General features: G+C 31.6%; 1 protein-coding gene across 3 annotated transcripts; it reads right to left on the minus strand.

Moving 5' to 3' along the window:
* Positions 1–915: 915 nt before the first annotated feature.
* Positions 916–11,229, minus strand: LOC124364086. Of its 3 annotated transcripts, none has more exons than XM_046819269.1 (2): positions 10,918–11,229; positions 916–3,037 (listed from the first exon to the last, which is right to left on the minus strand). In XM_046819269.1, the coding sequence occupies exon 2, from the start codon at positions 3,024–3,026 to the stop codon at positions 1,590–1,592; it is 1,437 nt and encodes a 478-aa protein (XP_046675225.1). In that variant the 5' UTR covers positions 3,027–3,037; positions 10,918–11,229; the 3' UTR covers positions 916–1,589. The 3 variants fall into 3 exon arrangements, with proteins under 3 accessions (XP_046675225.1, XP_046675224.1, XP_046675223.1); XM_046819268.1 differs by having other exon boundaries at positions 10,897–11,229; XM_046819267.1 differs by having other exon boundaries at positions 10,892–11,229.
* Between the last annotated feature and the right edge of the window lie 1,659 nt (positions 11,230–12,888).

Consider the following 12,888-nt stretch of genomic DNA (forward strand, 5'->3'; position numbering starts at 1 on the left):
GTAAAATGGCAACAAGGAACTTTATCTTTGACATCTTCATAACAGTACTAATCAAGCATTGCATACTTAATAATATTATTTACTAAAAGTAAAATAGAGTTAAATTTATAACTCTACCGACGCTTAAAAAAATGTTATCTGCATAAACTCTGTGCTCAACAACAGTAAATTAATTAATTAAACACATAGTTGAGCTATAATAATACAAAGTTTAATTACAACAATTATATTTAACAGGGTATTTCATTTAATAACATATTATGTTTGTTGTAATACATTTCTTTCTTATGGGAATTTTCGCTACTTATAAAGCCAGTGGCGCAGTGATCTGAGTTTAGAAAAATCCTTCTTTCTTGCGCCTCTAGGGCACAAGATAGACCTAAGTGCTAAATTTACTATATACATCTCTTTCATCTATGATTTATGCTGGGAATCGAGTCAGTCAGTGAACATAACACGTAAAATTATTAAAAAACCAAAAAGTAAAGGAAAACAAAACAATTGAAAAAAAGTAAACCAAAACAGAGTAAAGTAAAGCAAAGCAGATTAAAGTAAAGTAAGGTATGTCTTATTTTACCAGGCGAAATTGTCAAAATAATCCATTGGAAGTTGTTGTGTGTTGATTTATTTGTTAAATAATGTCGTAATGTATTGTATAACAATTGGGATTAAAAGAAAATCCTTATTATTGTTGGGTAACTATGAAAAGAGTTAAATAAATATACCTAGTCTTGAAATCATGGCAGGTATTTTAAAAACCACTTGGTATTTCCTTATCTACTGTAGGTGTTCAACAAACCAGTGGTCTAAGAAATTTTTCAATTAAATTTAAATTAGTTTCATATTTAAGTAAATCTCAAACAATGATCGTAGATATATTTGGTAGTAAACACGACTGATACAAAGACAAAACAGTAAAGTAAAAAGATTTATTATCAAAGAATGTACAACACACCACTATTTAAAGATAAAATTAAGAAGTACATGATGTAAAATAACATACACATATGTACATTTTATGTTACGTTTATAGTAAAAGATAAAATAAAAAGAATGCTTGGATGATAAATTGTGAACGTATTAATATGGCACAGGATGACAACATTCAGTAAATTATTGTTTTTATAAAGAACAAAAAACAGTATTATTGGTTATATTCATGTATAAAAAGACTATCCACTATTGTTATAATCTAAAATCACTAACATAAGTTGAAATAGTCATAACTGGTACTAAAGAGTCTCCATTCCAGATGATTCCCGTTCGCGTAGATGAGAGATCATGCGAAAACAATTAGTTCTTTCCTTGATCTACCTCTCAGATCACCCCTAGAAATCCTTTGAACATCCGTTTCCACCTACTTTCTCCAGGGCATACGTAAGCAATAAATGAGAAATACATACTAGTTGTAATATTAAAATGTAATGGATAATGTCTTCCAGCATTTCACAATCATATGTAAAGATTCGTAGTTGGGTATTTCTGAGGGTAAGCGTAATGTTACAAAGCTTACATTTAAGTAAGCGAAAACTATCGAAAGTTAAAGTGTATGGCTATAGTAGGCCTATATTTAAAATTATTGCTACAAATTACCAAAAGGTAATAACTTTAAGCAAGTACCGGTTATTGCTAAAACATTTAAAAACACACTTGGTATGAGATTTATTAGTTTTGTAGTTTTCCAACATATACATTTCTTCTGTAATCCATGTTACATCATCTGATTCAAAACTCGACCCACCCTCCGAAAAGTTCAGTATATTGACTTTGCTAGTTACATAAAGAATCCTGTGCAACAAGTATTCCTCGAATTGATACTTCGACGTGCTTTCATTTAAATCGGTAACTGGAAATGGCTCTACTTTTAAAGTGCGACAATCAAACTTTGCATGCATTCTCCCTTCTTCATAAATCACTATGTTTCTTCCAAACGCTAGAATGTCAGAAGAAGTAGTTGATACCTTCACAATTAATTCCGACGTCATATAATTGTATAAGTGAACAGGACCACATGTATCAGCAACAGCAACGAATTGGTCCAATAAAATACATTTAACATCTTGGTAAGGGAAGTCATGACGCACTTGGAAAGGGAGGAACTGTAATATATTCAGGCTGTAGACACGGAATACGTTGGCAACTACGTTTTCCGCTTCATAGCTCTGGACTAAGACAAAATCTTTTGAATCATTCTCGGATTTGATAATGTTGTAAATACTTTCAACATCTGGAACAAGTTCGTCATACACGGGAAACTTCACTCGATTTAATTCTGTACCAACATTGAGATCCCATATGTGAAGATCACTGTTGTTTGTTGTAACGTAAACAAAATATGTTCCTGTAAAATAATAAGATTTAATACATTCGTGCACATTATCGTTAGTCAAAATCTTGTCTTTGTCACCAGATAGATACGTCTCAGTCCCACCAACAAAGAAAAAATACCTCATGGGCCACTCGCAGTCACAGGATGCCTCACAGTTGTAAACTTCCACGTGATGTATCTTCACAATCACTAAACATTTTTCGTTGACCATTATAATATCACCTCCATTGAACGAGATACTAAATGGGTTTCCTAATCTTACTGGAACGCTTTTGACGTTCCAGAGTGAAACATTCACTTTGTGACTGGAATCTTCTTGTGTGTTAATGACCAAATCATTACAAACGAAATTATACATATCATTAAGATATAAATCCTTGACCGGTATGTCATCTTTGATACAGTTCCACTGCCTCCAGTTTTTCCGCAGGTGAATGTCACGCATGTAACACATCCGCCAGCGACAGACAGGACTCAGCGTGCCGTCTTCCGACTCCAGAGACTCAAACCTCGGCTCCACTCTACACTCCGCAGTCTCCAGGTACTCTGCCGTGTCCTCGTTGCAGTGTGGCCTCCACAGACTGTCCTGGTTGAAGGCATCCCTCCAGCCCACACTAACGGCAGAACACGCTGCCAGCTCGTAGGGTGTCAGGTGCTCTGCGATTTTATCCAGTACTAACAATGGGAGTGAGTCCATTGCGGTTTCTCCTGAAAATCATAAATTCTCTATGTACTTAATGCAATAGTACATTGCGTGTCGAATTTGGAAGATCAATTTTCAAGAGGACTATTTTTGTTATTAGAAGGTATAGTCCTTCTTTAAATATCGCCGTGGGACAGAATTAATTTAGCAGACAAACGTTATAGTATATGTGTTGGTTGATAGGGAAATGTATATGTGGGTGTAGGAAATTGTACAATGGATAGTATTTGTTTAAAATCAAATCATATTATTTATTTTTCTCAAGAAACATATTGTACATAGCAATATTATGAAAAACAATATTATGCATATCAAGTCAACAATTATCACTTTACAAAATATACTTTTTTCCCAGGCTGACCTATATACTAACTTACCTTTTAAACTTATGATAACATTTTTACTAAAAATATAATACAACTTTGAGAAAAATATAGGGCCCCTATGATTATAAATAATCTGATTAGGGGTTCCTTCATTAAAATTAAACCAGAAATAAACTTAAAGTTTTCAGAGCTCAGATCGAAACAGGTAATTTGAAATAGAAGTAGAAATTAAAAATCATCTAACATCACAATCAATACGTGTGGTTACTGCCTATTGTTAAATTTCAGATAATAACAAAATTACTATTAATAAACAAAATAAAATCAGATAATACTACTTTTAGTCAAAAACTAATCAACCAACTTTAAACGCAGTTTTGAAATATAAATTGAACAATAATTAAATATACTTAACTTGCTATTTGTAAAAATGCCTCCGTGTTATGCTGAATCATTAACCATTCCCTCAATAACCTCAAAAAATTTATACAACTTGTCTCACTTTTTATGTTGCTTGGCAATTTTTTTAAATAATCTTGGTGCTATAAAATTTAACGTTTTAGCATAAAATGTTGAATTACGTTTCGGAACTTGATATTAATTTGCATTTCTTAATCTTAATGTGTAAATATTCTCCTGAACTAAGAGTCTGCCACCAATAAAAAACATTTTTATTACTTTATATAGAAATAGAGATCTTAGTGGTAAAATATTTAGCTGTTGAAAACATGGAAAAGACGAATACAATTTTCCCTTCTTTAAAATCAATCTCACAAATAATTTTTGCAATGTAACAAGTGGTTTTAAGCTCGTAAAATAAGTTCCTCCCCAGCACATTATCCCATACTATAACCTGCTATTAATCAAAGCGAAATATAATGATCTTAAAACAGCTAATGGACAAATATCTTTAAAAAAATAAAACAAACGCACACTGGTAATTACTTTGTTTTTAAACCTGTCTATATGAGTTTTCCAGTTTAATTCATAATCCAAAATGATTCCCACGTATTTCGTTTTTGAAATTTGGTTAATTTTTGAACACTGAGTGCGGGTTTTTAATTTTGCAAACTATCAATACATTTGAAATATTATTGCAGTTTAATATTCTTTCGTAATGAAAAATCAACATACATGGTTTTTTCTATATTTAATACTAACTTATTGTTTAAAAACCACCAATTTTATGAATATAAATCCTCATTCATATTATAATTAATTAAGTCCCACGACCCCCCAACATAGCAAAGAGCAGGTCGTCAGCAAATGCTGTTAATTTACCCTTAAACGTGCCATTGCATAAGTCATTAATAAATATTACGAGTATAAACAGGACCGCTCCAAGAAATGATCCCTGTGGGACTCCACAGCAAATTTCTCCCATTTGACTTATCTTACCATTTACTTTAACACACTGCTGCCTCTTATTGAAGTAACTTTTAAACCAATTCTGAGCTACACCTCTAAAACCACAATTAAATAATTTATTTAGTAGTAAATCATGATCTAACTTATCGAAAGGTTTTTTTAATATCCAAAAAAGTCCCCTCACATTATCTCCTGTATTTATACCTTCATTTATTGATTCCATTAACTTATAGAAAGCGAGCTCTGTACTCAAACCCAACCTAAATCCAAACTGAATTTCTGAAAAAATATTGTTTTGTTTAAGAAAGTTAACATTTTTTCTTTCATGACCTTCTCATATATCTTTGAAAATGTTGAAATTAATGAGTCAGGCCTAAAATTGGAACAATTGCTTGCTGAGCCACTCTTGTGTATTGGTATTACTACTGTATTTTTTAATGTTTCTGGAAAAACTCCTGTTTTAAAACTTTAATCTATTAAAAAAGTCAGAAGGTAAAAAATTGTGGGGTAGATTTTCTTTAGCATCACTCTATTAATGCCATCCAGACCTGGCGATTTGCCGTTTTTTAGAGAATACATTGCTTTTTCTACATCCCGGCTCAAAACTGCCCCCAGGAATATAGAATTAACTTCATGACACTCAGTAAAGGTATTACTGTAAACCAAGTTTGTGATTGTCGTATCAATAGAATAGTTACCTACCACATCTTTTACTACAGCTAAAAAGTATTTACTAAATTCTTCAGCTACCGCCTCTGAGTCATTTATTATATTAACATTAATATTTAAAGAAACGTGTTTTGTCGTTTTTATTTGGCCGGCTATTTCGTTAACAGTATTCCATATTTTTCTCAGATTACTGTTATTTGTACAAAACTTATCAGTACTGTATAATAATTAATTTTCGCTAGCTTTATATCTTTCTTTAGTTTATTTCTAAAACGTAGGTAATACTGCTTAAACTTATCATCACTAGATCTATACTTAACTTTATTAAATATAAATCATTTCTTTTTTTAATACGTCTACTTACGTTATTTGCTATCAAGGCTTAAGATTTTTGTCAACATTACTGTCATTCCCAACTTCGAACGTACAGGCAGAAATACAAGTAAAAATTTGCGCTTCAAAGACATCATAAGCAATTGACGCATCACCTTGTGTTTTTACTATAGACCAGTCTACAGTCTCAAGTAAGCTTATCAGTCTATCATAACAGACCCGAGCGAAGGTGACGCGGGGAGGGGCGGAGGCAGCACAGTCAGCTGACCGGTCCCCCCGCATCCCACCCATCATACCCCACAACCGCAGGCCCGTCATGTAGTGATCTGTTATTTGTGTCTGCAATACATAAGCTTTACACTCAAATTTACGTTTACTGGCTAGTCTAACAAACACGTGATCAATGCAAGTCTGAGAAATATGTGTTACTCGTGTTGGTTCGTTTACTAATGATTCTAGACCTAAACTTGCCAGCTTTATTTTGTAATTATCTACATCATAAGTATCCCCACTTAGTATATCCACGTTGTGATCACCAAGAATTAATACATTTATTGCAGGTTTATTAACACTTTCCCTATTTAAATAATCAAATAATTCGCCAAAAAACTGATTTATTGTCGATTGCAATATTCTATAAATAGCTAAAAACTCATTACTTAAAAAAATAAACTTAATTCTTATTATATCTGCTGACCTAAACTGAGGAATTTCCTGTTCTACTATATTCTCACAATTATCCCTAATAAATACCTCTACTCCTGCTGACCGATGATTTTCATTTGTATTAACTACCAAAAATAGATGCAGACATAATGAGGATTATAATTTATTTTATATAATTAGTGTATGTGTGATTTATCTGTTTATCTTGCAAGTATGAATCTGAATGAATTTTGTTGGAAAGAGGGTTTTAGGATTATGTTATAATATTTGGAAATGTATAATTGTTGTTCTATCACTGCTAGTTCTTTTATTTCTATGAATTATGTAAATGCCTCAAAACAGGCTTTGCCTTGGAGGCCAATACTTTGTTTCTCGGTATATGTATGTATGTATGTGTGGCATGAATGTTAATGTGTCAAGGTCAGCCAGTACTGATATACTCTGTAATCGCGTGCAATGCAGAAGATTATTTTGCTATGTATGTGCTTGCAGTTATATTTGTTGTATATTATTTGTATTGAATATGTTATAATGTGTGCATATTCATGAGAATAATAATGTTTATTCTATTTTATATTCTATTCTATGTATTATAGTCATTCGATTATTGCTGATGTTCTTTTGACCGACCAAAAGATCAGTAACCTATTACGAAATGTTCTAACAGTTATGTATAAGGTTACTGGTAATATTGCACTCCAGAGTTAGAATGTGCTCATATCTGTGAGAATACAGATTTCTCCTATAAAATATTGTCTGAGGAATTTGTGGAATTTAGTTTAACAACAACAATTAATTATATGCTATATGAAATCTTCTACCATATGTGGCTCTGCTAAATTTGTGGAACTCAGTTTATCTATTACTAAGCCGTGCCAATCCATACCATTAACGACTTTCTTGTTGCTATCTGTGGAAATTTAACAATGGCTGTCCTTAAAAATTCATACCAGAAGAGAGACATTGATGGGAAGAGCTCATTTATAGGCCGACCTTGGATCATACACGACCTTGGAAGTCAAGCTTAAGGTTTGTTATAATCTACCATTCCTATCAATATTTCATTGCAAAAGTTGACTGATAACTCAAAGGAATTTCAATAAATTAAAAAAATAGGCCTAATATAGAATTGTATAAAAACACCTTGAAATGTATAATGCTATTTGAAGAAATCATCAACATCATCACCAACCTGTACTGAACTTCATTACGATGCACTCTGACCGGGATTTCTAGAGGATATTTATTTTGCTAGAAAACTCGTAAAGCCTTAGAGAGTTTTGTAGTCATTATTGTAAAATAAATCCACAAAAACAAAAGACATAAATATGACCAAATATTTAGTATCCTATGCATGTTTTTACTACTATACTGGTATTTTTGTTTTTGACTTTAAACATTTTCAAGAGGTGCCATTTTGAAACTGGTAAAATGACTTTGTCAATACGTTATTTTCAAAAAGGTCTATCAAAGTTTAATACAATTCTCAAGTTTCATAAGTTCATCGTAACTGGTTCTTAGAAAGATATAATTTTTAAAATAAAAAAAACACATACAGACATACGGAAAACTAAACGTTAGGGGACATACCTTTATACGAACTGTTTTGCTTATTTTAATGTGTGGAACAAAATCCTGAAGTATTGAAACTCGCCAACGTCACCATCCGGTGTCTGGTAGACAGGTTCCGTTTGACTCGACGCTTCCTCATGAACTCCTTGTCAATACGCCTCACAAATTTGACAATGATGTACCAAGACGATGGCAGGCGTCAATCGTGGAGTCCGTAACAGTTAGGTACAGAGATTTTCCCACCCTCTTTACAACGGTGAACACGTCTTTCTTTGGCTGCACAGGAATTGCCTATATTTCTATGGCATTTGCCCTGGATTATGGTTCCATATCATCAATCCGCTGTTCCAGGTCAACAACTTTCTTATTTAAACTTTTGTTTGGTTGCATAAAGTTGTCAATGACTTTTTAGCAATTTTTCAAATATAAATGTTGCTGCTTCATGGTTTTTGTGAATTCTTGAGTTATTTCAGTTAGGGATTCATAGGAACTGTTACAATTATTTTCTTGGTATTTTTGGCCTTCAACTATTTCCTCGATTTGGTTCATAATATCTTCGAGTGAAAGTTTCCCATCCTGAGCTGCGGAGTCAAACTTTGAGCTCTTTCTCCGTGTTTCAATACACGGCTAAAACCTCAAAGTTAATCCATCGGCGGTGATGGAATCTAGATCAGCCTGGTTAATTCGCATGCAGGCCCCATGAAAACTCTTTCGAACAAACATTGCATACAAGCTTGAGTTGTTTAGAAGTGATAGACTTTGTACAAATATCACAACTGGTCATTTCAATATGTAACAAAGTCAATTAAATTTGAAATAATGAAAACATAAAACGCTCTATAGATTAGGCAGGAACACTATCGCTCGTCGATACGTCTTATCTTAGCGCTGACTCATCACTGTGTAAACAAACGCTGAAAATATCAAAGTAAAGAATTGAAGTGTTCAAGGAATAACCGACTATTTCAACACATTTTGCTATCTTCTTCGAGACTTCTTTAAATGAAAAACTTCTTTTAGATCCATTTACACAAAAAAAAAAAAACATTACGGTAAGATACTTGTATTTGATTAAACATATTTAACCCATTTCAAAAATATATAGAAAGTAAAGTAGAAAAAACAACATTGAGAGATTTTCACCAATTTATTACGTACGATTTATTTTAGAATTTATCAATATTTTCATTATATTACACTTAATTATTCACTTACTAGAGACGTTTTGTAAATATCAATATTTATCAACGTAATTCAATATTCTCCGTGGTTCAGTAGAAAAAAAACAAAATTTTAGTAATTGTAAAAATATTTATAATAGAACAATTATTATTGATATAGAATCTAAAAACATTACAAACTATTTCTGGCCGAATGCTCTATAGAGATAGATTGAGAAACTCAACTTATGGCTATAGAATCCATATTTTTTTACGATTGTATGGTAATTTAAATGCTACACATAAACTAATATGTATACTGTTTTTATAATCCTAGTATGGTTTTTATTAAACATTAAATACTATACAAATATGTTAAAAATATGTCTGCATGTTTATTTGGAGTAGTTTTATTTTGTGTAGTGTATAGTTAAAACTATAGTTTAAATCAATTATTCTTAAATTACTTATTTTGGTAAAAATTATAAACAACAATCATTCTGATTTTATAAATTATAGTAGATAAATCAATTAATTTTTATTCTAATCCGTTTTGGAAATCCTATAATCTGTGGAAAACCTTTGCTTTAAACCCACTTCAAGAAACTGAGTATTTATCCATTATAAAACGTGCTACTCTGTCAGTGGCATAGCAACCTTGGGTGGCACCCGGTGTAGAAGTTGGTAGTGTCACCTCATCGAGAGTTAAAAAGGACTGCTGACTGCACGCAAGTTACACGTTAATAGCTATAATGTTTCATGGAGTGATATTAAAATTTTATACAGAAAATACAAAGGCAACAACATATATTATGTTACTTAAGTTATATGAAATTGTAAAAACATGACCTAAGTTTATTACAGATTATTCGCTAATACTGGTTAATTTTTAAATAATAATAATAAACGTGAACAGACAATGCACACATCGTATCACATCCTTTTAGAAACATCCTTATTCTAATTCTGCGGATTATTTGCAAAATAGCCAAGATATGTTATAGGTTAGTCACTTGATAAAGTTTTAGTTAATTATTTAAAGCCATATTTCGAGAAACAGAAGCATACATATAATAATATCAAAGGGGTATGTTTAAAATTAACATACCCCTAATTAATTTTATATACATATATATATATATATATATATATATATATATATATATATATTATATATATAATATATACATATATTAATTATATTGAATATCAATATAATTATAATAGCCTTATTGAAATTAAATTAGGCTATTGCCATTTATACAAATTTAATGTAAATAAAGTCATTTGACAGGTATTTGGTCTTCCGATCATATGTTAGTTTGGTTATTAAACACATATGTGAAAGAAACAGCCAAATACAAAATAATTGTATCGTAAAAAGTGAGGGCTCTGTGGTGTAATGGTAGCACATTCACCCGGCAAGTGAGAGATCCGGGTTCGAGTCCCGGCGGAGCAAGTACTTTTTGCGATTCAATGTTTATTGAAATTATATATTTATATATATATATATAGTTTATATGGATAAATTACTAATCACCTTAGCATACAATTACAAATAAAAAAACAATTTGGTTTGATTCGGAAATTGCACTGGATAGCTAACAAACAGGAAGTATGGCCATTATGTAATCCCAGCCCTGTTGTAAGTGATGTTATTTGTATGCATGTGAATACAACTACCTGGGTGGGATTTTCTCTAATCAATAGTTAATACAATTTGATCTATAATAATAAAGTAGTATGTATCCATAGTTATATATACCGTACTTGAAGATGTCAACTCCGTACCTATAGCCTACAGTTCTAGACAACAAACAACTGCACCAACGAGAAAGAACATTTAGTTGTTACATTTCAGCAAGTTTACACTTGAACGTCGCAAAGATAACCCAAGATAAGACAAACGAAGTGCAATCTGAAGTGAGTGTGGAAATTCTTCAATCACTAGAACGTAGAAATCAATACAAAACTTCACCCACTACAAAACTGTTTATTGCATTAACAAACGCGACCAAATGACTATGTAGCCGACAGCCGTAGTCTGAAGGAAAGATGACTCACTCCAAAGCGTCAGAGTTGCCAACTATGCCGCCGGAAATTATGAGGTTGGAAAAATAAATCCTTGTAACATGCACGTTACATATTAATGAGAAGATTTCATATACGTATCTAAGACTACGACAGGGCCATTAAGACACCTGCCTCGTATCATATACGTATCAGAAGTTTCGTATTACATCCCACAATGCAACGGTTTATTACGCATGCGCATCATGGCAATTTTAAGTTTGGTAATGTCGCTGTCACTTTGCGCCGTCGTAAAATTTCTGTTTGAATTCACTTCCTTAACCGATATTTCCGCGTTTATTTTATGTGTTGTGTTCTAGTTAGTTCAAGACACAAAAAGATAACTTTCATCAAATATTTATTAGGAATTGGAGGTAAGTTCAAGTATCAGTAATTTTTTCTAGTAGACTAATATTGTTATAGTTCACCCATCCAATATTAATCACTATTTGTTTACCTATTATTACCAGACTTTTTCTAGAGTTTAAAGCTTTATTAAATCAAATTTAACAGTAATTTTAAACATACCCCTTTGATATTATTATATATATATATATATATATATATATATATATATATATATATATATGCTTCTGTTTCTCGAAATATGGCTTAAAATAATTAACTAAAACTTTATCAAGTGACTAACCCATAACATATCTTGGCTATTTTGCAAATAATCCGCGAAATTAGAATAAGAACGTTTCTACAAGAATGTGATACGACGTGTGCATTGTCTGTTCATAATAAAGTTTATTATTATTATTATTCAAAAATTAACCTGTCTTGGCAAATAATCTGCAATAAACTTTAATCATGTTTTTACAAACCCATATAACTTAAGTAACATAATAAATGTTATTGCCTTTGTATATTATTAGCTATCAAGTAGTTTACGTTACACACCATAAAATTGCCCTACAAAAAACCCATTAAATTTTTTCAATCTTGTTTATAAATAGAAACAATTTCATACGTAAGAAATATAATCGTCCTACACCGTGGACTAATGGTTATAGTCTCGGCACTCTAACCGACAGATCACGGGTTCAAATCCCGGGGAGCTTCAATCATGTACTTTGTACTTTAATAAAAAACTAGTGCACTTCGAAGCTGATGCTGAGGCTTAAATGAGATCAAGAAAAGAAATATAATTGTTTTTGTTAGATGTCAGCTGCTGTACATAGAAATAGATTCTTACAGAGAAAAAGACAAAACTAATTACAATAAATCAATACTTTAGGTAATACTTTTCCATAAAGTATTTTTATATAAATTTAAACTTAAAAAATATAGAAGTCGGCTTTGGTGATAAAATACTTATTATTACCCATCATGACAGACCTTTGGTGACAAATATTTGCTAGCGTCATCTGATTTTTTAAATAATTTTACAGTTCCATTGGTCTAGAGCTCTTATTGATAATATAACCAAGGCCGCTGAAGGAAAGGTCATCACCAAATGGCTTGTACAAAGCAAACTGAGGCACTCGAGATAAGAAGCATTAACATACCTCATATTTTAATAGTATTTTGGCAAATTATATATCATATTATTAACATCATGTATAATTTTCATTTACTATTTCCACTTTTTCTGAATAAATCCAGACTTTAGTAAAATCGACAGCGGAATAATTTTTAAGATAGAAAAACATGGTAAGCTGTATTTTTTAGAAGAGGATACAAATT

This window comes from Homalodisca vitripennis, chromosome 6, assembly GCF_021130785.1.
Source record: "Homalodisca vitripennis isolate AUS2020 chromosome 6, UT_GWSS_2.1, whole genome shotgun sequence".
Classification (NCBI taxonomy): domain Eukaryota; kingdom Metazoa; phylum Arthropoda; class Insecta; order Hemiptera; family Cicadellidae; genus Homalodisca; species Homalodisca vitripennis.

Excerpts from the sequence above, each read along its gene's own strand:
- LOC124364086 (XM_046819269.1), bottom strand. The coding sequence starts at position 3,026 with ATGGACTCACTCCCATTGTTAGTACTGGATAAAATCGCAGAGCACCTG.